The sequence below is a fragment of the Cebus imitator genome, unplaced genomic scaffold (genome assembly GCF_001604975.1).
Source record: "Cebus imitator isolate Cc_AM_T3 unplaced genomic scaffold, Cebus_imitator-1.0 Scaffold391, whole genome shotgun sequence".
NCBI lineage: Eukaryota > Metazoa > Chordata > Mammalia > Primates > Cebidae > Cebus > Cebus imitator.
The window spans coordinates 1,456,246-1,482,353 of record NW_016107706.1 but is presented as its reverse complement, the minus strand read 5'-3'; the positions used below and the strand labels follow the sequence as shown (position 1 = coordinate 1,482,353).

The 26,108-nt window shown below is 46.6% G+C and overlaps 1 protein-coding gene across 1 annotated transcript in view; it reads right to left on the bottom strand.

Annotated features, from left to right (window-relative positions):
• SCN10A (sodium voltage-gated channel alpha subunit 10) overlaps positions 1 to 26,108 on the bottom strand; it is a 145,457-nt gene that overhangs the window by 57,099 nt on the left and 62,250 nt on the right. Inside the window, exons 15-23 of the mRNA XM_017508374.2 lie at positions 17,102 to 17,461; positions 15,144 to 15,590; positions 13,704 to 13,844; positions 11,962 to 12,085; positions 10,808 to 10,962; positions 7,279 to 7,452; positions 3,847 to 3,969; positions 2,015 to 2,299; positions 739 to 792 (exon numbers count right to left, since the gene is read on the bottom strand). Coding sequence (XP_017363863.2) covers positions 739 to 792; positions 2,015 to 2,299; positions 3,847 to 3,969; positions 7,279 to 7,452; positions 10,808 to 10,962; positions 11,962 to 12,085; positions 13,704 to 13,844; positions 15,144 to 15,590; positions 17,102 to 17,461 — 1,863 coding nt within the window. The remainder of the gene's footprint in view (positions 1 to 738; positions 793 to 2,014; positions 2,300 to 3,846; positions 3,970 to 7,278; positions 7,453 to 10,807; positions 10,963 to 11,961; positions 12,086 to 13,703; positions 13,845 to 15,143; positions 15,591 to 17,101; positions 17,462 to 26,108) is intronic.

The following is a 26,108-nucleotide window of genomic DNA, read 5'->3' as shown; positions in this document are numbered from 1 at the left end:
TGAAGAGGCTGTTGGTAAGTAGGACGTCATTGTGGGCAACTGGATGGCAATCCTGCTGGGTCCTCTGAGTAACTGTGTAGAGCACATGCAGGATTGGATCACCAAGGGAAAGGGAAGCTGGGGCATTTGTCTACAGATGCCAAAACTTATTGGTAAGTGTTGCCTCTGGGGACATTACATCCCTGTTCCTTGGGGGAGGAGCTGCTGAACATGCTCCTAAGCCCTGAAGTCTTCAAACAGAATCAGAAGTGCAGCCTGCAGGTGAAATCAGACGTGGGCTAAGGGAAGAGGTAGCAGGAAATCCACAGTGCCTGCCACAGGAGGAAGGGGCCATTCCCCAGCAGTGTCTCCCCAGCCTGGCTTTTTTGATAGTTCCTGAGATTCTACCTCATCCCTTCCGAAGCCCCTTGATTCTAGCCACTCCCCTTGCTGTGCTCCCACCCCTGTCCAGGGAGTGGCTCATGTGAACTCCGTCTTAGAGGTTATCTGATGCTTTCCTCAATGGTGAGCAGAGGCAGGCCTCGAGAAGCCCGGGGAGTGTTCATGAAAGGGAATAGGCTCAGTGGCTGAAACACCCATGGAGAGCCAGCTGGACAGTGCTGCAGGCAGGCAGAACGTGAAGCTGCGGGGTGATCGCCTCTTCCAGCACCAGGGTCATCTCCATTTCATTTCAAATGCAGACCAATATGGGTAGGACAACGGAGGGTTAGGCTACAGGCACAGTGGGCTGAGACTCACCTCCCGGGAATCGACAGCTGCATACATAATGTCCATCCAGCCTTTAAAGGTTGCCTGGAGACAAGGAGCAGAGGCCACTCAGTGTATGCCCATTCGTCTACACTGGACCCTTCCCAAGCCATGGTGACCAAGTGAGAGAGGGCAGAGTCCTGAGTCGGAAAAGGCTTGGGCAGAAAGAATAGCAGGGAAGGTTCCCTTGGGTTACTTGACTAATCCCATATGATGATCTAAAGTCATTCCACATATGGCTGTTTAAGAATAGGGTGGCATTAAAGACACAGAGCCTTCCAGAATCTAGTATGAACTGAGGACTGCATGTCTAGGTGTCTGGTTCTAGTGCCAACTGCTACCAGGCTGCTCTGTGCCCTTGCCTAAGTTTTCCCCTCTCAGGGCTGCCATTTTCTCAGCCACTTTCCCACCTCATGCACATGATGCAAGAATGTGACATCTTCCAGATGGAGCAGCTGAGAATAGAAGACCTCCACATTCCTGCCTTCAGCTTTAGCATTCTTGAGGTCTGGAACCTGAGTGTGCCTTCCAGCATGTTCAGAGCATGAAACACATCTCAGGTCTTGCACTCCTAGGCCTGTTACAGCACTTGATGAGCTGTTTTGATTCACTTATTCGTCTATTTCTCTCATGCAGCATCAGTGTCCAAGGCCAGTTCTGGCTGTATCTCCCAGGGCTGAGTTACCATGCCTGGCATACCAGAGCCACTCAGAGATTATTTGTTGAATACATGCAAGAACAATTGGTGGAATGTGGAAACTCAAGAGTAACTGCATGACAAATGTATAGGTAATTGTACTAACCCTTGAATGAACAGAGGACTGAAGGAACAGGTGGATGTGCAAGGAATAAATGATTGAATGGATGATGAAAGAAAGAAAGATGGTGTGAATGTGTTTGACTGTCATTGTCACTAACTTATGCAATAGATATAATTAGATATAATTTATTACCATTTAGGAAATGATGTGAAGTTGAAGACTGAACACGCCGCTATGCCTTGTCTATTTTGTACAGGTACTGTGTTTTAAGTCACCACCTTACTATTCTATTAGCCCACACTGTGTACTTGCACCACCGTGAGATCATATTCACTAGGAAGGCCCTCTAGCCTCGTGGCGTGGTCTGGAGGAACAGAGAATGACCTTAGTTCACACTGAGTGCTACTCCTTGCAACTTCCCCACATAGCATCTTCTGGCCACCCAGACTCTCCATCTTACTGAGCAGCCAAAGCAAGAGATATGGTCGATGTCATGGTTGACTCACCACCTGCAGAAGTGCAAGGTAACCCATTGCAACATTATCAAAGTTGACTTTCACGTTGACCCAGAAGAAATTGTGGGTGGAATTTTGAATCTCACACTCAGTCTTGTTATTCACAATTGACAAAGGTACAAGAGAAAACTCTCCATCGGTATAGTTGATGCATCTCCAAAACTTCCCTGCGAAGAGGTTCACGCCCATGATGCTGAAGATGAGCCAGAAGATGAGGCAGACGAGGAGGACATTCATGATGGACGGGATGGCACCCACCAGGGCATCCACCACCACCTGGTGAGAGAGAGAAGGACCTGGAATCTCCCAATGCCCCACCCCCTCTGCCGGATTCTAGCTCTTTCTATACTCATTCAGGCTGCTTCATGAGCCAGTGGCCTTTGGAAGCAGCAAAAGAAGTGGTTAATTAGTGCAGTAATTCAGACTCAGAAGACTGAGAGACACTGTGCAGCTGGAGATGGATTTAGACCTTCTTCCCTAATCCTCATTCAGGGCGGGTTGTGGTGAGGAGATGGGTGGGTTTACAAGCATATCCCACTCATTTAGAGGTGTGTGTGTTGTACTTGCACATACAGCCTTCTAGAATCTTGACTTGCTCTTCTTAAATACCACACATAAAGCACAAATGCAATTTAAATACAATTTAAAGTATGCATTGGTCAAGAAATAGTGAAAACCTAAATCCATATTCACAAAATAGCTCATTTGTAAATAAACAAATGATAATCTATTAGATACAAAATAAGGTAAATTTTAAACTATTTTAATCTTCAGCTCCTAGTGTTTGTAAAGGCGCAAGTTAATTTCAAAAGCCCACTTTCGTTTCTGAAGCCATGATGACTGCTTACAGCCAATGATAGTGGAGCAAAGCAAAAATCTTACTTTCTGCTGGGGAGCCTTTTGTACTTATGAAGAAGAGGTGGGTGTCAATCAGCAGTCCCTAAGACAAGGCTCAGGCTGTGAGCATTCTGTCCTGATGGAGGCAGTGAGGGCAAGGTGGAGGCTGACGGTGGTGGATAAGGTGGATGGAAGGGAAAAATCCGAAAACTCTTGATTGCATTAGGTTGGAGAGAAGAGGCATTCCAGTGGGTGGCAGCTGAGGCACTGAGCTGATGAGAAGTATCAGATGAAAGACTCATTTGTCATGGAAAGACGGAGAATTTGAGGTGTTCTGGAGATGTTGGCAATAAAAGACAGAGTTGGGGGATTGAGATAATAGAAGCTTGGGGAGCCGTGATTCAGGATCATTCAGTAAGAGCAAAGGGAGTGACGTCTGAGTCCTGGTGGCTGTGAAATTTATGGGTGACAAGGGAAAAGGGGGCCACAAAAGGACTTGAAAAAGAACTAAGAGAGTTAGGACTTGCAGCACCATCAAAGTCAGAGCAGGAAGTAAAGACTCAGAACCTACCTTTGGAGGTGGGGCCCAGAGCTCAGGGTTGGTGGGTTGGAGGGTAAAAATGGGGAAGGGTTACCAAAAACTGCAGATCAGATAAGGTTTTTGTTTGTTTTTTGAGACAGAGTCTTGTTCTGTCACCCAGGCTGGAGTGCAATGACATAATCTCAGCTCACTGCCACCTCCGCCTCCCGGGTTCATGCGATTCTTCTGCCTCAGCCTCTTGAGTAGCTGGGATTACAGGTGCATGCCACCACGGCCGGCTAATTTTCATACTTTTAGTAGAGACGGGGCTTCGCCATGTTGGCCAGGCTGGTTTTGAACTCCTAGCCTCAGGTGATTTGCCAGACTCAGCCTCCCAAAATGCCAGGATTACTGGCATGAGCCGTGGCGCCTGGCCAGATGAGAGAAGTTTTAAGATCAGACTTACCCGCATGCCTTCAAACCGAGACAGAGCCCGCAGCGGCCGCAGAGCACGAAGGGTTCGAAGGGCTTTGATGGGAGCCACTTCAGAATATTCCAGGATCTTTGCTGTGAGACTTGTCAGTGAGATCTGAGTTCAGGACAGAGCAAACACACCATTCTAGGTTCCAGAAGCGTGGTTCTGGTGGAAGGAGATGGGAACTCCCTGCCGGCCTCCCATCAGTACATGGCTAGCTCCCACCTTATTCTGAACTCCAGTGATAGGTCTAGAAAGAGTTCAGTCTTTTCCCTTTTATTAAAAATTTTATTCATCACTCTCTTAACAATCTGAGCGAGAAAAGCTCAGTCTCAAACATCACCAACCGTTAGTATGTAGGTGGCCAAGCTCCCAGTGTATTAAATCAACTCATCCTTTCTTCTCTGGGGGCAGCAGTCAGGCCTCAACAACCTCGAATCTGACTAGACATGTCTCTCATAGGGGCCGTGCTGAGGATCTGTTCTGAGGAATATAGTAGCCTCAATTTTATTTGCTCACAGAAGTGGGGTGGAAAGAATAGTGGTTTGTGTGGGGTCTTGATATTTTTTGAGCCCTGATATTTTTGTGAACTTGGGTTAATGCCCTCCTAGTCCAGGGTAGTTCTTTGTAAAATGAAAAAGTCAGACTAAGAGAATTCCAAAGTTCTGATAGCTCTGTAGTTCTTCAAAAATTTCTGGTATGGGTCCATGAGATTTTATCGGCTTCAGTAGATATCTGAGATATGTTGATTGACTTGTGAGCCCCTGTTGGTCTGTCAGCTAAGTGGTGGTCCAAAGATGGGAAAGGACAAAAACTGATATGAAAACAAAAAGGTCATCCTTGCTAGGAACTATGAAGGTACCAGGGAGATGTCATGTACATGGGCTTGAGCCTGATGGGGCTATGACCCCGTCCTGTGAGATCTTAGCCACGGCATGGATGGCGGGCTGAATTCAGGCTCAGTTTATCCTGGCAGCTAGGTGGGATGTACACAGGAGCTTCTGAAAAGAAGGGCTTTATACTTGAGTGCCAGAGCCCCAAGCAATGCCTGTTCTTTGGATGAGTGTCTTATTCCACCAGGACAAAGAACTGGAATAGAAAGAACCCCCTTCCTTCATTCATGCAAGGCTCCAGACACCAGCAGATGAAACGCAGCTGCCTTGCTGCCTGAGGGCAAGGTTTGGGGTCAGTGCCACACTGAATCCTATTCAGTCTTTCGCTCGGCCCCCGGGGAAGTCTGCCTCACATGGATAATCTGCACCTGCGACAGACAGCTGCTGGTGCCTCTCCAGCAAAGTCCATCCACCCAAGCCCACTTCCGTTCCTGCTGCTCAGCCCATCAGCCTCCCGAGTGATCTTCAGGCCCCAGTACTGCATCCAGACATCTATTCTCCACGAGAAATCTGATTCTGATCATGTCTTTCTCTTACTCCCAAACTTCACTGGTACCTTATCACCCTTAGGATAGATAGTTGAATGGAAGGATGGAAGAAACGAAGAAAGAAAAAAGTATGAAAGCAGGGAAGAGTGGATGGATAGATGAGATGGGGGGACAGGAAAAGGATGGGTGTCTGGGTGAAATGGCTGATGCATGCATGGAAAGATGGGGAGTTGGACAGAACAGATGAATGGAAGAAATTAGTGATGAGTAGAAGGTTGATAGAATGGATGAATGGATGATGAATGAAAGCCAAGGCGATGATGAACAGATAAGTGGAAGAAAGGAAGGATGGATGGATGAAGCAAGAATGGAAAGATGGAAGCATGAGTGGAGAGAAGGATGAATGAGCAGAAGGATGCTTGGGTGGAAGAAGCATGAATGGGTGAACAGAACATTAGATGACTGGACAGTGGGTAGAAGAATGAATCAAAACATAGAAAGACATAAGGGTTAAGGATGATGAATAGATGGCAGGAAGTTTAGGATAAATGACTGAGCAGAAGAGAAGAGGGAAAGAAGAATGGGAATGGATGGATGGATGGAAAGGAGGACTGATGGAGATGTACAGCTAGAAGAAATAAAGACGGATCTTTGGGAGGAAAGAAAAAGGAAGACTGAATGGTTGGGTGGACAAAAGGAGAAACGTATGGAAGGAAGGGTGGATGGTTGGAAGGAAGAATCGGTAGGAGGATGGATGGAATGAGTGCGTGACTGTTTAAGGTGATTAGGACTGAGACTGGTGAGACTGACATCGGCAGGAGTGACTGTGCCCCTAACAGGGGTGGGGCACCCGAATACATAATTTTCCCTTCATTTATGGATAATTATTTTATATGCACAGAATTATCGCTCGTGACTCAGGTTTCAGGCCTCACAGCTAATCCCTGTGGTACCGTGGCCTAAAGCTGATAGAGCATTGGCATCAGGGAAGAAGAGAATTGAATGCACAGGCCTGCTGTGGAGGACCTGCCAGCACAGGAGGCTGGACAGGATGTTCTGTGCTGGACCTCGTCCAGCTTCAGGAGGCAAGCACCAAATACAGACACATTTCCTGACACCTCTGCTTGCAGACCTTGCTGCTGGCAGCTGCTGGAGTTGAGCAGGCAGAGACAAACACAGCACATGCCTCACCCTGCTTGCAGGAACCCTCAGCTATGCAGCAGTGAACAAATAACTCAGGTAACCGTGTCGCAAAGTGGAGAAGGTAGGGCCTAGACAGTGACTGAGCTATGTAGTAGTTAAGATGAGGAAGAGATGACTCTGAGGAATCACATGTCTGATGTGAGAAGCACACAATACATTCCTTCCTGCAGGGGTTGCTGGTCACAGCTGAACACATGAACTCCAGCTCATTACCTCTCCAAATGGGCTCTCTGTTCCTTTCAGTGCTGCTGGGGAGGAGGCAGCAGTATAAGCCCAGTGGTTCTCACCGTGGCTGCACTTTGGAAATGCCTGGAGCAGTTATAAAATACAGATGCCTGGGCCCCACCCAAGACCCATAAGATCAGAATCTCTAGGGTAGTGGTGTTCGTTCACTGCATATTTCAGAGCTCCCCAGGCGATTCTAAAGTGCAGCCAGATGTGAGGACCACAGAGCAGCAGGTGGGAAGATTCTCTGCGCTCACAGTTCACGGCTCCCCGAGGTCCGGAAGCCCCATCTGTGGATGCAGCACCAGAAGACTTCTGAGAGCGGCATGCGTCATCTCACGTTGGATGCAAAATGCAGAGGATTGCAGTGGTCTTTCTGAATAGAGACCTAACGACTCACCTAATGGTCACTATTGTGTCACAGTCATGTGCTGCCTGGACTTTGCCACTCATGGGTGTGCAGGGCTATTCTCAGACTCTCACTAAATGCTCAAAGCTTTTCTTTGAAGTAGCCCATGAGGGCGGCCAGGTCTCTGAGCTTCTTTTGCACTAGCTGTAGCCTGGAATCAGAAGGGAGGACCCCAAACCCCACATGTTCCCACCGAGCCACTCACATTCACAATGAGGAAGTCCAGCCAGCACCAGGCATTGGTGAAGTACTTTTTGAAGCCATAGGCCACCCACTTAAGCAGCATCTCGAACACGAAGATGAAGGTGAAGACCCTGTCCGTGTACTCCAGCAAAGCTTTCACTGTGGGCTTCTGGTCCAGGTAATAGTCTTCAAAGGCCTGGAAGGAAGAAAGGATGCAGAATGGCAAGGTGCCTGGACCTGCAGCACTGCGGCCCAGACCCATAAGGACCCAGCCAGCCCTGTCCACAGTCCCTGGAAGGGGAGTTGGTAGCCAGCTTGCCGGTAGCATTTTGTTTGCTGTGGGGAGGATGGTGGAGGAGGTCCTGTGAGCTACAAAGCATGGCTTCTTCGGGGCCAACAGGGACACGCAGCCCTGCTGATACGTGCAGGGATGCTGGATGCAAGGGAGAAAGAAAACTTTCTCAAATTGGATTTTGGAAGTGAACCAAAGGGATGCTAACAGTGACTTTATTTAAAAATAAAAGCATCAACGGATGTTCACAGGCAGTTTACAAAAATGAAAGTAAGAATCGCCAACACACCTCTGAAAAAGAATGTTCTATCTCAGTGGTAATCAAGGAAATTCAAATTAAAAGAAGATGCCGTTTTTGTTTTATCAGACCGGTGGAGATGGAAAAGAATGGGGGAAACCCTGGGACGCTGTGGCTGTGGGGAGCTGCCACTCTTCACATGGGCCAGTCCTGTGTGAAGCCAAGTTGGCAGTGTGTCTTGACGGTTTCGGGAACCCAGCAAGTCCTCCTTCAAGCACTTACCTCAGGACACTGGAGGCCGCTGGTGCCCACTCAGGTCCTCTCTAAGGGGCCAGTGCCCCTAGTCTTCATCTGCTGGGACTGTCGGCTGCTAATAGTTCATCGATGCAGACACCCCCTTTACCTAATGGCTTTGCAGGGCTGGAGGGAACTGTGTCCACCTTGGGAAATGCTTATCCTCCCCCCCCCCCCGGGGCCGCCCTCAGCCAGGGACACTGGCAGCCGGGTGTGCAAGGCTGCCTCCTTTCCCTCAAGGTGGGACAGCTCTGTGGTGCCCTCTATGCTTCAGGGCTTTCCATGGGATCAGCCGAAGCCAGATTTCAACTGAACCCACATCTTTCTTTAGCTTCCAGTTATGTGTCTAGGATCAGGACTAAGACAGGAGATTATCCAGCGTGTCTGGGGGAGCACACATAGGGAATATTCCACGTGTATTAGAAGTAAACATAGCGATTGTTTGAATAAATTATAAAGGAATATGTTATAGCCATTAAATGAGAAAATTTACTGAGGCTATAGAATGCATGAATGTGGTTTTATTTTTATAATAAGTGTATATTTTATGCATAAGAAAGATGAGAAGGAGGTATACCAGAATGCTTTCAAAGTGAGCTTCTCTCTGAGTGATAGGGAAATGGATGACTTTTTTTTTTTTCCTTTACCTTTTTCTATAATTTCCAAGTATTTTTTTGGTACTTTACTTTGTCAGATGAAAATGCATGTTATTTTTAAAAGGTACTCAAAGTGAAAGCCTAAAGAAGACTAAATTTGGTGCCAGCCTGTTCAGTCCCATGGGGAAGGAGATGGGAGGGAAGGGAGGGCTGCAGGGGGGCGGGCTGGGCTGGAACAGTGCTGCTGGTCTGAGGTTCCTCCAGGGAATGTGGCGGGGTGGGCCGAGGTGTGAGGAGAAGGGGGTTAGAGAGAGAAGAGAGGGAACAAGGCAGAGCGAAGAAGAGAAGTGAAGAGAGAAAGCCCACAAGCCAGTGAGGCAGTGAGGGCAGCATCTGGCCCACAGCACATGTGGTTATTATTTTAATCCAGGAGGACTGGAAGGACAGGACCATAGGTGTGGAGAAAGCACTGTCCAGCTCCCTCTTGCCCTGCAACTTGACCTCTGCACTGTGCTGAGGTCTGTGAGGACAATGACCGCCCCGTGCCAGGTCACTGGGCACCTGCAGCCGCTGCCTCACCTTCCCCATTGAACCCAAGATGGCAGACCAGTCCCTGCCCTGAAACTCTCTTCTCCATTGGCTTTGCACCATGGCCACCCTGGTTTCCCTCCCACCTCTCAGATCCTGCCTTCTCCTGCACCTGTGCTCCTCCCTAAGGCCGAGGCCATATGCTGAACAGTTTTGTCACCCTTCCTGGCAATCTGACATTTAGGTGGAGGCCCAGATATTTAGTAGGTGTTTTTTTGTTGTTGTTTTTTGATATGGAGCCTTCCTCTGTCACCAGGCAGGAGTGTAGTGGCATGATCTCAACTCACTGCAACCTCCTGGATTCAAGCGATTCTCCTGCCTCAGCCTCCTGAGTAGCTGGGACTACAGGGGTGCACCACCACGCCCAGCTAATTTTTGTATTTTTAGTAGAGACGAGGTTTCACCATGTTGACGAGGATGGCCTCAATCTCCTGATCTTGTGATCCGCTTTCCTCTGCCTCTCAGAGTGCTGGGATTACAGGCATGAGCCAGTGCGCCCAGCCTAGTAGGTGGTTTTTAGAGAGTCAATGACATATGAGGCGTAAGATGAGTGAAATCACTGGGAGCGTGAATCAGAAGAGTGGGGCTGTAGTTCTAGCCCTTCTACTAATTGCCTGTGACCCTCTAGTCCCAGTCCTTCAGCTAATTAGCTGAAGCCCCTCATGTCTTTGGACTTCGACTTCTTCATCTAGAAAATGCAGACAACTGGGGATGGTAAGTCTCTGCCTGTGTCTGTGTCTACATTGGCCTATTGGAGGAGGAGTTGAGATTGTACAGGACGCCTAAGCCACAGTACAGAGAAGAACCTTCCTTCTTTGCTCTACAAAGCCCAGTATTCAGCCAGGGCCTTACAGATGTCTCCTAACTCAGAATCTCTACTCCCATAAGGCCTTGTTATTCAAAGTGTGGGTCACTGAGGGCAGCAGCGCCAGCATCACCTGGGAGCCTGTTGGAAATGCAAATTCTCAGGCTCTGCCACAGATCTATGGAATGAGAATCTGCATTTGAACAAGTTCCTGGGGGATTAAATGTTGAGAAGTGCTATTGTAATGATTTTCTGTGAGCTTTAAGGGAGTAATTAGTAGCATTTGGAAGTGGTTTGATAAGGAGAGATAGTCCTCTTTGTACCATAGGCCTTCAGAAAAGGCCGTGTATCTGTGTACCGGGGAGTCAGACGGTGGGAAGCCAGGCGCTTTGGGATTAAATAAAGGCAAAGCTGAGTTTTGCTACTGACAAGTTGGACCTTGGACAAGTCTTTTAAACATTTTGAGTGTCAGTTTCCCTGTCTATACGGTGGGGGCTTATACTCTCACTCAAAGGCTTGCAGCCAGGTTTGGCAGGCTATGGCACGGGCACCTTAAACACCCCCCATGCCCTGCTGCTAAGAGGGGCCCTACCCTGGGCTGCAGCTCTTCTTCTAGTGACAGGTAGGGGACTTTCTGCTCAGGAGTCAGGAGAACCCACCAACGCAGCTCCAGGGCCTTTGGATTGCAGGAGATTCCTATCTGGAGGATTTGGGGTCAAGGACTGTGCCTCCCCTTACCAGAGATCCACTGCTGAGCAGGATCATGAAGATGATGAAGCTCTCAAACCAGCTGTGCTCCACGATACGGTAGCAAGTCTTGCGCACCTGCCAGCCCACGTCCCATGGACTCTTGGTGGTATCCACTTTGCAGCAGGGACAGTGGCGAATGCATCCTGTGGGGAGAGGTGGCTGATGGTGGGTGATGCCCACTGGGCAGAGGGGATAATTTCTGCTCCTGCTGCAGAGAAACTACTCTGCTAGGAAACCCACTCATCATCTCCTTGGAAAAGAATTCTTCCCTGGAATATTGGAGAAGAGGGGTCCCTTCCAGGCAGTCCCTCAATCCAGACCTGCAGGTGTTCCTCTCCATCATCAGTCTTGCCCACTCTGATGTTTGCTTAGCCATGTCCTTCTTACACATGGTACCAGCAGTCCCTGTCCTTCTGCCTACCTATACCTTGAAAACAGACAAGCTATGAGGGTGTCTGAGGGGGGCTCGAGCCCAAGCTGAGCTGAGGGGCCATGACATGGCTGGGATGGGGATTGGGTCCAGCCCATCCCAGGATCAAATACAACTATTAATAGAAACTCAAGTGTTTAAAATATTTTGTCTATGTGTTTTTAGAAACCATCGCGGCCACAATTCCCTTCATAGAATGGACTCTTGGTTCATTCATTGCACAAGTATTTATTGAGAATATAATGTCCCTCACTGCTCTAAACACTGAGAAGAAAGATGACTAAGACACAGGTTCTGCTTTTAAGAGCTAAACGAAAGATTGAGGGGACCAGATATACCATGGCCTCCCTCTGGGTCCTTCATGGTCCAAATCAAGAGTTTTTGGTGGTGTTTATGGTGGTGATCAAGAGGTCTGGTTTAGAACTCAGGGAGGGGTTTTTGCGGGTAACAAGGAAGGCACACGTCTCTCTGTGGTGTCTGGCAGGGCATGGGATGCAGATACCACAGCCAGGCTGCTGCCAGCCGGGGCATGTGTGTCTGATGCTGGCGCCCTCAAGCCTGGCAGTGAGGCAGCAAGTAGGCATGGCTTGTTTGCCTCCTGTGGACCCCAGGCCAGCGCCCTGGACCCAGAAGTGCCCAGATGAGTGTTTGCTCAACTGGATTCTGGCCCTAATTAACATCAGTGTGAGGGGGCCTGTGGCTGTCCCTTTACCTTCTGTGAAGCAGTCCTCTGGTTCGTCCAGGTCATCTGCCAGCTCAGGGATCTTCCTCAGGATCTCCTCAGGATCTGGGCAGTCCACTGTGCTGCCCTCAGAGGAGCTTGTCTCGTCCACTCCCTGCAGGGGAGAAGCCCAGGGCAGTGAACTCGTCTCTCCGCCGGGCCTGGGGAATCTCATGCGGTCACGGCAGGTCCAACTGCACCCGTGTTTGGTGCCCCGCCAGCTGAGGCCTGGAACACTGCTGTTCTCCCTGGAGCCCCAGAGGCTTAGCTGTGTGAGGCTGTAAACCTTTGGGCCCCTGATGGAGTGCTGGCAATGGCCCGAGACACAGTAATTACACCCATAACGACTCTCAGCATTCACTGGGCTTGAATATTTAATCACGGAGTGCTGCTGCAGGGGCCTGCTGCCCTCCTGGCAGCTCCAGCCCTATAATGTCTCCAGATGAATTCAATTAGGAGTTGAAGCTGCTCTCCTATTAGTAAACCTGATAGCTTGGCTAATGGACCCAAATGGTGGGGTGGGTCCCCATCTGTCGTTGTCAGGCCCCTCCTGCCTAGCCGGGGTCATGGGCAAGAAAACAAAAACAAAACCAACACCCAGAAGCTGTGTACTGAAAACATCGAGTAGGGACAACTAGCCAGGGGGTCCTTGGAGCATTTAGGAAGAAGCACGACATCCGCGTGCGGAATGTGGCAGCCTTCGCCCAGTGGGAACCCAGCGGCTTATGCTCGCCCACAGCCCCCGGAGCCCTACTCAGCCCTCCCCCTTATCTTACCCTGCTGTGGCCAGCCTTGCCTAGGGCACACAGCCAGTAGCTGACATTCTTCAAGCTGAAGGGCTAGATAACTTTGGGGATGAATTATGTCTTCCTTATCTCTGTTGAGCCGGTGCCTGTCACACAGTCAGCACTCAGTGGCTAGGTGTCAAATTAAACTCTTGAATTGAAGGCAGTGTTATTAAAGATGCTAAACTTTTATAGACGCCTCTTTCCCTGTAGCTTGTTTTCTTCAATATTTGTAAGTGAAGCCACAGCATTTCTTTTTACCTGTTATAAGACAATCCTAAACCTCAAATCTTACAGCTCAGACTCTATGAGGCTGTCACTTGACGACTCACCTGTAGAGAGCCTCTCCTCAGCCCCAGGCTGTTTTTGCCTAGAGAAAAGGATGTGCACAAAATAAAGCAGGGAAGAATCACAAGGGAAGACTTCCTCCTCCAGGAGCACCTCCAACTCTTAGTTGCTGGCTCTGAAAAATATTTGACGTTCTTTGTGCATTGTCTTTTTGTTTCCCTTTTTCTTGGCTGTCATTTTCCGGGCACTTACTTGGTTTCAGGCAGCAGCTCAACATTTGACAAGCAGCATCTCATTTAAGCCTCAGAATAATCCTACCAAATAGGCATTACCATTCAGTTTCATGGCTGAAGAAATGGAGGCTCAGAGAGGTTTAGGAACTGGTCTTAGGTCCCACAGCTTGTAGAGTCTCACTCTTTCTTCCTCTCCCTACAACTGTCCTGGAGTGAGACTGTGGTGATGGCATGGTGAAAGTGGAAATTGTGCGGATTGGCAGGACAATTGTTGCTGTTGGGGGGAGGATGGCTTTAAAAATTCCCAGGATGAGAAATGAGGTTATGTGGTTGACTGCAGTCTGGAATACCCGACCCTCACCACCATCCTCCCACTGGTCAGTGCCTGGCTGGCTATCCGACCTCTCCAGGAAGCTCACATACCTACCTCTGCAGGGGCCTGAGGAACAGCCTCGTTTTTCCACGTCTCACCCAGGTATGGAGCCAGGTCCTCAGATGATGTTCCAGAGCATAGGCCCCTGGGTGTCAGGAGGTCCTCACACCTCTCGACTTGCTGCAGTTGCTCCCGCTAGTGACAGAGGGTTCCAGTTGGGTGCCTGGTCCCACCCTTAGATGACCAGTTCTAAATTTGAAGGGATCTTGCACATCACGGGCTGCCAGAGCCCAGGGTTTCACATATGCAACTCACATACAGACAGACAGACATACGCATGCATGAAGTGAGCATGAAGACCGTAGCTACATAGACCTGTGTTTTATCCAAGATGTGTGACCTTAGGCAAGTTGTTTAACCTCTCTGATCTTCATTTTTCTCAGCTTCAAAACTGAGAAGGCTAGGTCTGCACCATTCAGCTGTTTTGATGACTAGACACATTAGTGCTTGTAAAACACTCTGCATGAAGTGCTTGGCTCAATAGATGTTAGCCATGACCATTGCTATTTGTTCAGAGGTCAGAATCGTTGGGAACTTGGCCACCTGGAGCTCCCTATGAGCCCCAAAGTAACTGAAAATGTTTCTGAGTGGCAGACAGCTGTCACAGAGTTCATGTCCTTTACTCTGGGGATGGTGATGCCCTGCCCTCTGCGGTCACCCAGACAAAGGCATGTAAAATATGGCAGCTGATAACAGCAGCTGTTGGAACGCAAGTGACAACTGCAGGGAAGAAGGCTACGGGGGAGCTCCAGACCCAAAGCACAGCGTTTCTAGACCACTTAGTGACCATGCCAGCAGCCCTGCGTGTTCCTGAGGCACCCCAGGGATCCTTGCCTTCCCACATTGGGCAGAGGCGCATGCCTGAATTACTGAGAAGAGGTTAACGAGGGTTGATATGCCAGCTTAAGGTAGTAAGGCATGGTGCCAAGTATTTAAAAATATATATTGTCAAGTGGTTTAAATGTGCTTTAAATTTGTTGGTGCCAAAAGGAATGTGTCATTTCCCTATGACATCACTTGTGGGGAAAAGCTGGCCAAATGAGTCACTTAAGAATCAGGACTTCTTAGGATGCTGGTGAAGATTAGATGAGCCTTGCTCTTGGACATCTTGTTCTTAGAGAAATCTCATCAGCATCTCATGCACAGAGCCTGGGCTGGGCGAAATGAATGCGGCAGCTGTGTGAAAGACAATCCCCACACACCTCAAGGTGGCCTGCTGCTCACCTGCTGCCCCAAGCCCCCGACTCCCTGTGCCTGGGGAATCCTGACCTTTTCGTCCAGGCCCTGCTCAAATGCCATCTCCTCTGGAAAGCTTGGCATGGTTGAAGCTTCTCTACATCAAGGTCTCCCGTGCACTTCCCTTTTGCCCTGTGTTCCTCGAGCCCTGAGGCCCTGCCCCACTGCCTGTGGCTGTTCCGTGGGGAGAACTCTTACCTGACCTTTGGAGATCACTTCCTGCTGGGAGCTCCGAGCATCTTCCTCACCATCATCCTCCAAGTCATCAAGATCGGATTCGCCCTCAGCAATGGGCACAGAGACCCACACAGTAGGATTAGCGATGAAGTCACTGTGCTCATCCCTGGGACCTCTGGGAGCTGGGAGCCTTCCAGAGCTCCCCCCGGCAGCATTGGCAGCAATGTGGTTCTCAGCCTTGGAGCTGGAGAGGGGGAGTTTCACCACCAGCTCCGGCTCTGCCTTGGGCCGGGGGAGCGGGCAGGGCCTGCTGAAGAAGTTGCAAAGGGCCTGCTTGGTTTGACGGCCAAAGACTTGGATCCGTGCCAGGGCCACCTGCAGGTTGTTCACCTCCCCATCATCTTCTGAGGCTGTGAGGTTGTCTGCACTGAAAGAGTTCAACAGCAGAGCGATGAACAGGTTGAGCACCTGAGGAGAAGGAGTGGAAGGGAAGATTGATCAATCACTAAGCTGAGTCCCACATTGGCCCACCGGGTTAGCAGCTGGCTGGCAGGTCAGCCATGGCCTGGGTTCTCCCTGCCTATCGGGGGTGCTGCTCCTTTTGGGTGAATGGACATTCTGAGAGCAGTTGAGGGGAGCTTTGAGGACATCCCAGAGTGACCTGCTTTAGTGGGCGAGGCTTGGAAGCACATTTTCCACCATAATGGAGGAGCCCCCTGCTGAGCAGAGAGACATTTAGGGACAACAGAGAGAAGGCACCGGCCCTTCCTGTGACCACCCTCATGTGCCAAAGCCCTGGGTTCTGTTCCCGACTCTGGAATCCTGGGCGTGTGTCGCTGCTTCCTGTTCTTCACTTGAGAGCAGGTGAAGAGTGGTTGTGAGGACAAAATGATGCGAGAAGTGATACGAGTTTGCTCAGAGGGGCAAACTCCCCTGTCTGGGGGTAAGGGGCACCTGTGGCTCTGCAGGGATGGTGGGCTCAGCCTGGAGGAACAGAGTTTCTGGGATGCCGGCAGAGGCGTCTCTGGCTCAGGGGCCAGGTGAAAAAGACTAAAGAGTCTGGATTTGTTGTTTCATCCCTTCTCTTGGTTTAGCTTCCTTCTGTCTATAAAAGTCTCGTGAGGAAAGAATCCGAGTTGGTTGATGTCCAGGGCAATAAGAAAGGGGCTTCTGGAAGACTGCATCTTCCCATACAGCCAGCCAGTCCCAGGAGGGCAAGAATCCCCATGATCAGAGTGGGTGGGGACAAGCAGAGGGCAGGGGGCCAAGCTGGGTCAGAGAAGGCGTACTGGGGCTAATTGGCAAGTAAGTCTCCAGAGCGGCTCCCTCCAAACCTGGAAGTAGATTTTGCTCTTAGCCCCATGGCCTTGGATGTTGTCTGTGACCAGCTTCTCTCTGTTGTCTTGTTCCGCTGTCCCCTTTGCTGCAGCCTCTCCCCCTGTTCCTAGCTAGGACCTGTTTAGCTTGGAGAAATCAGTCAGCGCTTAATTCCCTGAATAAAAATGTTTTCTGAGCCCCCCTAGTGTGGGGAAGGACATTTTTCTCTCAACAAATAATAGCTACCATTTACGGAGTTCCTGCCTGGCCTGGACATTGCATGAGGCAATTTGCATATGTCATCTCCTGTCACTTATTTCTTGTAGTAAACCCATGAGTAAGCACTATTTTCTTGATTTTAAAGAAATCAGAGCTTGAGGAGATTAAGTCTCTTGCCTGGTGTCACTACCTAGCAAATGGTGGAGCTGGGATTCTACACCAGGACTTTCCTTTTTAATCATATGTTCTCATTCCTGCAAATCAGGCTACCTCCCAAGGCACACTTCTTGTAATGAATCTCACATGAATTGGAAAAGTTTGAAGACTTTTCAACCAGAGAAGTACAATCTGGGCACGAAAATGCACACCGAAGCTTTTTCAGATAACCCAGAAGCCTCTCCTTTCCCCAGGAGGCAGTGCCCCCAGCAGGGCTCACCACTCACCACCAGGTTCCCCAGCACCATCACCGTCAGGAAAAGGACGAGGCATATGGATTTCTGGCCGACTTCCATGCAGGCCCACATGTTCTCGATCCACTCTCCACAGAGGATGCGGAAGACGATGAGGAAAGAGTGGAAAAAGTCGCACATGTGCCAACGGGGCCACTCTTCGTGGGGCGCAGAGATCTTTTTCCGATTGCTACGGTAGTTTTCCCCGAGGAGCTGCTTGCCAACCAGAGCAAAGACAAAGACAATGATGGCCAGGATGATGGTGAGGTTCCCCAGTGCCCCCACTGAGTTTCCGATGATCTTGATGAGCGTGTTTAAGGTGGGCCACGACTTGGCCAGCTTGAAAACCCGCAGCTGCAGAGAAACAGAGACTGTCAGGTTTTGGTAGCTGTGCTCATTACCTTTTATCTAAAGTTTTGGCTGGAAACCAAAGACCTGGGAAAAACACAAGGCATCTCATCCCATTAAATGAGGGTGTTTTCTGGAAGCTGCTTTTGGAGACCTTTCTTCCTAGGCTATCAATTACTCAAAAATATGAACAGCCTTCTATGGTTCCTAAGTATCAATGTGCTTCATTGACTGTGGCTGAGTTGGGGTCTTACACTGGGGTGGTGGCCTTGCCAACTGGACTCTGTTCCATAGTCACAAGCCCGCTCCCTCCTGAATGTGGGCCTCTTCTGCAGAGGTGGCATGGGTATGATGGGTCTTACAAATAAGTAACAACAAGCTTATTCTTGACCTGGAGAGAGACCAGCCTCCTTCGGGTAGAGGATGACCCTCTGCATTTGATAGGTATTGGCAAACATCTCTTAGGGCATTTCTCATCTTGGGGCAATGGACAACATCTGTTGCTCTCACCAGCTTTGAAACTGCAAGTGTCCATGATTTCATGGACCCAGCATTCATATGTTCATCTGATTGACCAACCTACCTACGCCCCAGAACACCAGCCATGCATGTGCATGGTACTATGCTAGCCTGTGAGGTGTATGCAGAGAGGTATGTGAGTTCTTGCTGTTATGGAACCAATGGTTTCATTACTGAGAAAAGATGAAGATCCGAAAAGTCTTCATTGTAAACTCAAATATGCTACATCTCACAAAATGGCAAAAGCATCAAGCATAAAAATGTATGAATGTTTTAAAATACATTTGTATGGTTCTCTAATTTGTTAGAAGAAAAAATCTGAGCTCAACTGTCAGTCTATCAATCAGGGTGTGTTTATGGAGCACCTACTAAGAGCCAGGCTGTGGCTTCGGTGCCAGGAGGCAATGCTGAACGGAACAGCGCAGCAACAGTTTTATCACCCACGTATCAGTGAGTAAATCCCACGGGAGGAGGTTTAATCCTCTTACACAGTAAGTGCTATATACACTTCTTTAGGTGATGGAGGAGAGGGAGTCCACGTTCACCTTTGACCTAATCTGGAAATTACTCTCCGCATATGGGAAGCAGGGCTTATAACAACTCTGTGGACTGGTCGCAGAGGCAGCTGATAAACATAAATAAAATCTGAGCATTAGTAACTGGTATGGGGAGCAGGAAACATAGTGCATGGCCTGCCTTAGGATGTAAGCCTAGCAGGAATTTCTCCCTGCCTTAAGACTAGATCCCAAAGAGCTACACCCTTCATGTAAGGATGAACCAGAAACAAGCCCAGGAGAATGCAAGGATGGCTGGTGCTAGGTACCAGCTACAAGAGGAAAGTTGACACTGAGAATCTGGAACAGCAAACTGGTGCTCGTACAGGATTTTAGCTGGAATTCACACTACCTAGGTATTTTAAGTTGAGAATTTAAGTTAAAGCAATTCTACGAAGTGCTCTGTAGAATTAAGTGCAAATGCTCTCTGGAGGAACCTGCCTTTATCCCAGATTTCAAAGCATTCCCTCAATGATCACTTAAGAGGTGCAGTAAAAAACAAAAAAATAAAAACAGAAGGAATGAGTCACCAGGAGTGAATGAGATCCGGGAGAAACCACAGATGTGGAAATAGTCATTCCATTTCTTGAGATGATATAATTATTAGTCAGAGATAACAGTATAATTAGGTAGAATATGTTAAAGAAATAAAATAATAGCTTGAAACTATGTGCAGAGAATAAAAAGCTGTAGATAAGAAGAAGTTGTGAAAAGTAAATACACTCTTAGAAATGAAAAATATAATACTTAAAATTAAAAACACTATGGAGAAAGTTTGCATCAGATTTGACACAGTTTAGGAGAGAGTGAACTGAAGATATATCAGGATAAATTATTCAGAATGTAACTCAGAGAGACATAAGATGAAAACTATCAAAATAGTGTAAGAGACATAGAAGATAGAGCAAGAGAGTTTAACATCTATCTAATCAAAGTCCAGAAGGAGAAAAATTAGAATGGAGTGGAGGTTACAATTGTCCACATACATCTGGGAACTTTCCAGAATTGAAGAAAGTTACAAATCTTAAGATTCAAGAAGTCAATGCAGCTTAAGCATTATAAGTGAAAAGAATTCCATACCTAGAAACATTACAGTGAAACTGCAGAACACCAAAGGCAGAGAGAAGAGTTTAAAAGCATCCAGAAAGAAAGGAATAAGAGTTAAATAGAAAGCTGACTGCTCATTAGCAACAATGGAGGCTAGGACACTGTGGAGTAATATCTTCACTGAAGGAAGATAAAATAAGCATCAATTAGAATTCTACATTCATAAGAAATACCTCTCAAAGACACTGGCAAACTGAAGACCAAATTCCAGATAAATGAAACAGAGAGGTTATTGCCAGAAGGCACTTACTAAAAGAAATTCTAAAGGAGGTACTTCATGTAGATAGTCATCCCAGAAGTAATGTGTAATAAACAAAAGGTAAAACTGTGCCCCAAAGAGTTAAAGAAATCAATCACTAAATTTTTAGGCTTACAGGATAGCAGATAAGAAACAACTCACTGAAAAATCTGAAACTCAAACTGTGTTCCAAAGAGTAAGAAATCAGTAACTTTCAAAAATTCTTGAGTTTTTACGATAGCAGATAGGTAAAGAAACAACTTGCTGGGACACGGAAACTCCCTCCTCTTGTGAGATGAAGAAAAAACGGGCTGAAATCAGTTCGAACAGGATGGCCGACTGGAGTTTGTGCAGAATGAGCTTGCTGATGTCACTGCCTGAATTTCCATGTCATAGCGCATACTAACTTCCCCAGATTTGCATATGGAACCCATGAGTTGGCATGAACAGGTAACTGTGCGTGGCCAGGGACTCTCCAAATCTCCCCTTCCCTTCTACCAAACACCTGGAAATCCCGGTATCCACTCACTAAACATTTTCTAATAAAAATACTGCCTTGAAGACAGCACAGGGAGACAGAGCTGAGCTTGACCTCTTGTCTTCTTGTGAGCTGGCAATATGAAGCTTTTCTTTTCTCAAAAACCTGGTGTCATAGTCTTGGCTTCCAGCTTCATAGTGTTGGCTTCTGGTGCATTGGGCAGCGAGCCCCCACTGGCTCTATAACAAAGGTATAAAGAGCAAGAAAGTGCTAAGTATGAGAATGAATCTAAACATTGAGTGGACACAAGAACAATGTCTTATGAGATGTGGAAGAGACTGGTTATATGGTCTCCATTCACCTTCTCCTTCCAGACACAAAGGAAGACTGTTTTCTAGTTTTGCTTGCAAATGGTTGAGGTCATGTTAGTGGATTCTGGCTGGTGGAATGGAGAGGGAGACAGAAGTAATATACAGGACTTTTAGGCATAGTCGTTAAACTCCCTGCACTTTTTCCTTTTCATGTTCACCATAAAGGTCACTAATTGAAGATGGTGACATCCCAATATGGGACAATCCTAGATCCCTGAGTCACTACTTGAAGTAGACACTCCCAGGACAGCTTCCCAGCAAGCACTGAATGTGCTGTGAGACACAAATCTCTATTATGTTAACTCACAGATTTAGAGGGCATCACTGCAGCTAGTCGCACTTATCTTGAATGATGGAGAAATGGGTTTGTTGAGAAAAGGTATTGCCTTTTCAAAAGCATCAAATACGTGGCACTGGCTTAATGATCATGTGGTGGGCAACAAGGAAACTGATAGGAGAAGGCTTGGAAAGTTAATCTATGTTATTCAGTCACAAGAATATTGCTTGCAAAAATTCTGAGGCAGATCATGAACCAGCAACTCTAGGGGAAGGGTTTGTTAAACCTTAGTATGGATCAGTTGTAATTGATTACGTTGGTCAAGGCAGTACAAGAAATAGATGAGCTCAGGAAAGATTTAGCTGGTTTATAAGAAATAAAAGGAAATATAACCCGGAAGTTTAGAGCCTTGACGATTTAGGGAACTGTACTGCTTCTAGATTCCAGGCAGTGAGCAATAAGATTAAGTCTTCAAATGTTGAAAACTAGTTAAATTTTCCAATTAAATGAAACAACTCTTGGCAAGGCTTATAGTAATGGTGTAGCCACTGTTTCTCTTGCAAGAGAAAAACGTGGGGAAAGTAAAGCAAAGAAATAAAGAATAATTGAGAACTTTGTCGAAGAGAGGACTTCGCGTAGCAAATGACAGGTCTGAAGCCATCTAAGTTTTTGAAGTAATTGTATTGTGAAATAAACCATAATCCCTGACTGAAAAAGCCTTTCACTGTCTAAACCTTAAAACAAACCTCGGCTTTCCATTTTTCCACAAGTGGGAGGCAAACTTTGAAGGTTATACTATCCTCCTTCAGGCATGGCAAAGTCACTTCTTGGAGTCCCACCTAGAGCTGTCTGCTTGCATTAGGCTGTGATGTGAGTGAGAAATAAACTTTTATCGGGGTAAGCTACTCAGTTTTAGAGATTGCTTGCATAATAGTTAGCATCATTTCTCATTAATAAAAAGCTTACAAACAAGATAAAATTAAAAGGCTTATCATTATAATAACTTGGGAAAGGATACCCGGAATGGAAAACTGTCTTGGAGGTAAGGTAGAGATTTCAGCTAACTTTTGGCTTTGATTAAGGTAACTAATGGAGAGTTAATTTATGCTGTAATTTATAAGGCAAGCACTCAAAGAGTAAAAACAGAATATTTAGTTTCCAAATCAGAAGGAAAAAAATGAGACAAGGAGAAACAAACAGTCGAAAACAAATATGTATACAGAGATCATGTGTGAGAGCATGAGCAGGTGAAATAAACAGCCTCAAAACTACAGATAGACACATATCCGAATAGATCAGTGTTCACAATACATAAGTGGACTAAATGCTTTGGCTAAAAGACAAATAAACCATAATCCCAGACTGAAAAAGCCTTTCACTCATAAATTTTCCAATTAAATGGAACAATTCTGAGCAAAGCTTATAGTAATGGTGTAGCCACGGTTTCTCTTGCAAGAGAAAAGCATGGTGAGAGGAAAGCAAAGAAGTAAAGAACAATCGAGAACTTTGTCAAAGAAAGTACTTTGTGTAGCAAATGACAGGTCTGAATTGTCAGAACTGAATAAGAGCCCAAAATTTGATTGTCTGCTCTGTGCAAGAGACATAAAAATCTTAAGGATACACAAAGCTAGAACTCAGTGCCATGAAGATAACTAGAAATACCATGTGTTTTGAAATTTTTAAAAACCTATGCTTTTGGCTCATGCCTGTAATCCCAGCACTTTGGGAGGCCGAGGTGGGTGGATCACCTGAGCTCAGGAGTTTGAAGCCAGCCTGGCCAACATGGCAAAACACTCTCTCTACTAAAAATACAAAAGTTAGCTGGGCGTGGTGGCAGGCACCTGTAATCCCTGTTACTCAGGAGGCTGAGGTAGGAGACTCTCTTGAACCTAGGAAGCAGAGGTTGCAATGAACCAAGATTGTGTCACTGCACTCTAGCCTGGGCAACAAGAGAGACTCTGCCTCAAAAAACAAACAAACAAACAAAAAAACAAACAACAAACAAACAAAAACCAACTATGCTTCTAGTTAACCCTTGAGTCAACTTTGATTTCAAAGTAGAAATATTTAGAACCAAACAATAAGAAAGTTATACACATTAAAGCAATTTGCAGAAGGAAATTGAAGTCTTAAATGAAAATAATGGAAATGGAAATGAATGGGAAATTCCATCCTAAGAAGTTAAAACACAACAAAATATGTAGAATGGATGATGTAATTAAGACAAGTTGCAGGATTAATTGAAATAGAAAACTATCAATGACATAGAGAGGATCAACAAGTTAAAAGCTGGTTCTTGGAAAAAATTAAGTTGATGACCTTTGGCAAGACTGATGAAGAATGAGAGAAAGCACAGTCATGAAGGAAAAAGGTGATGTAAGTACAGGTGATATAGACTCTCAAAAGATAAGAGCTTCGCATGCACAAATTTATGCCAATGAACTTGAAAATTTAGAAGAAGGGAAGTTCTTAGAAAAACATCATTTACCAAAATCAATTTGAAAAATAGCAAACTTGACTAGTTTCATAGCCATCAAGAAAATTAAATTGGTAGTGAAAAATCTTGAACTGCAAATGGCTTTACTAGTGAATTCTATCAAACCTGCAAGAAGCAAATAATTCAGTTTTCCTCAAGGAGCGTAGTAGCTGGATCTTGGCTCACTGCAGTCTCAATCTCCTTGGCTCCAGTCATCCTCCTACCTGAGCCTCCCAAATAGCTGGGACTACAGGTGCGTGCCATCATGCCCAGCTAACTTTGCTTTTTCTTTTTCATTTATTTATTTACCTATTTTTGAGATGGAGGTTTGCTCTTGTTGCCCAGGCTAGAGTGCAATGGCACAATCTTGGCTCACGGCAACCTCCTCCTCCTGGGTTCAAGCAACTCTCCTGCCTCAGCCTCCCAAGTAGCTGGATTACAGGATTGTGCCACTGCGCCCGGCCTTCTTTCAATTTTTTTAATGCGATGGAGTCTCGCTCTGTCACCCAGGCTGGAGTGCAGTGGCATGATCTTAGCTCATTGCAACCTTTGCCTCCAGGATTCAAGCAATTATCTTGCCTCACCCTCCTGAGTAGCTGGGATTACAGGTGTGAGCCCCCACACCCAGCTAATTTTTGTATTTTTAGTAGAGATGGGGTTTCCTCCTGTTGGCCAGGTTGATCTCCAACTCTTGTTCTCAAGCAGTCCACCCACCTTGGCCTCCTAAAATTTTGGGATTACAGGCTTGAGCCACCACACTCAGCCCCCTTAGTTTTTTTTTTTAATAAAAATTGGTATCATCTTGGTACCTTGATACCCAAACCTGGCAAGGACAATGAAAGAAGGAAGGAAAGAAAGAAAGAAAAGAAAGAAAGAAAGAAAGAAAGAGAGGAGGGAGGGAGGGAGGGAGGGAGGGAGGAAGGAAGAAAGAAAGAGAAGGGAAGGAAGGAAGGAAAGGGGGGAGAAAGAAGGAGAGAAAGGGAGGAAGAAAGGGAGGGAGGAAGGGAGGAAGGGGACAAGAAAAGAGAGAGGGGGAAGGAAAGAAGGAAGAAAAAAAAAGAGAGAGGGGGAGGGAAGGAAGGAAGGGAGGAAGGGAGTGAGGGAGGGACTATGGCTTGTCCATTATTGTCAGAGTTTCTAATTTTCCATAAAAAGTCAGAAATTCAGATAAATACCAAAATGCTAGCCAAAAATGCTAGAAAAGAGTGTTTAAAAAGATATGCAAGATCCTATGGAGAAAATTACAAAAATATTATGGAAACATTTTTAAACTTTATTGAAAGACTGGTGTAGAGAGTATACTATCCTCATAGATCAGAAGACTGCGTAATGTAAAGATTATGTGTCTTCCCAAATTGACCTATCAATTATAGCAGTCCCTAATGGGAAAAATGATTAGAGTTTTGTGGGTATGTGGGTATGTAACTTGACAAGCTAATTCTAAAATGAATATGAAAGTGTGCAGGCCAAGATATTCTTGAAGTAAATGAGGTGGATTACTTGATTTACAGACACAGATATGTTTAAAGCTGCCATAATTAAGACTGATATTGGTACCAGGACAGACCAATGGACTAATGGAACAAATGGAGCAAGGCTTTCAATGATGGGAAGAGAAGCAATGTTATTCTGGGAGAGAAGGAAGACAGAATTTTTATTTCTTCCCTTTTCTCTCCTTCCTCCTCTCTTTCTTTCCTTCCGTCCATCAATCAACAGGTATTTCTTGAGTTCCTATGTATGTGCTGGGCCTTGTGCTAGACCCTTGGGTTAAAACAGTAGATAAGAAACTGTTTCTTGCCTCATGGGACAGCAGGACATTGTAAATGCCAGGTTAATTTGTCCAACTTTGGACAGTGTGTTTGGGAGGTCCCCGCTAAGGAGGTGACTAGTGCATTGAACCCAGAGGTTGAGAGTAAGTGAGCTAAGGGAAGACTAGAGCTAAGGGAAGACAAGCATTCCAGGAACAGTGGAAAAAACCTAGAAGACCCAAAGCCAAGAAGATCTCTGTTATGTGTGAAGGGAGGCCTCTCTGGCTGGAGCAAAGTGGGCAAGAGGCAGGCTGGTGAACTGGGCAGTGCCTGGTTATGCAGAACTTTGTGCACCATCATGAGTCTGGATTTTATTCTCAGAGCAATGTGAAACCAGTGAAGTTACTTGTAACAAACGTAAGTACTCATATAAGATGTCGGTAATAGGGAAACTGTTTTTCTTTCTGAAAACGAAAAACTGTCCTGAAAATAAAGTCTATTAATTAAAACCATGAAACTGACCGGCTGGCGGTGATTTTTCTCCAGCATTTCTTATAGCTCAGGTGCAGGCAATGTGGAGAGAAATATTTGATTTAGCCTCTCCAGTGTGAGGTTTTGCCAAACACAAAAATGCAAAGAGGCAGAGGGAAAAGGTGATTGAGTTTGTTTTCAAGGGCATAATAATATTGGTGGGCCGTGAAATCTAAGCCAGGTCACGAGGAAGTGGAATAGACCCCAAGAAAGTGTGTAGTTGGTGGGTGTGCTTAGGAAATGTGCGTTGATCAGCATGTTTTTTTGTGTGTGTTTTTTTTTTTTGAGACGGAGTTTCACTCATGTTACCCAGGCTGGAGTGCAATGGCGCGATCTCGGCTCACCACAACCTCC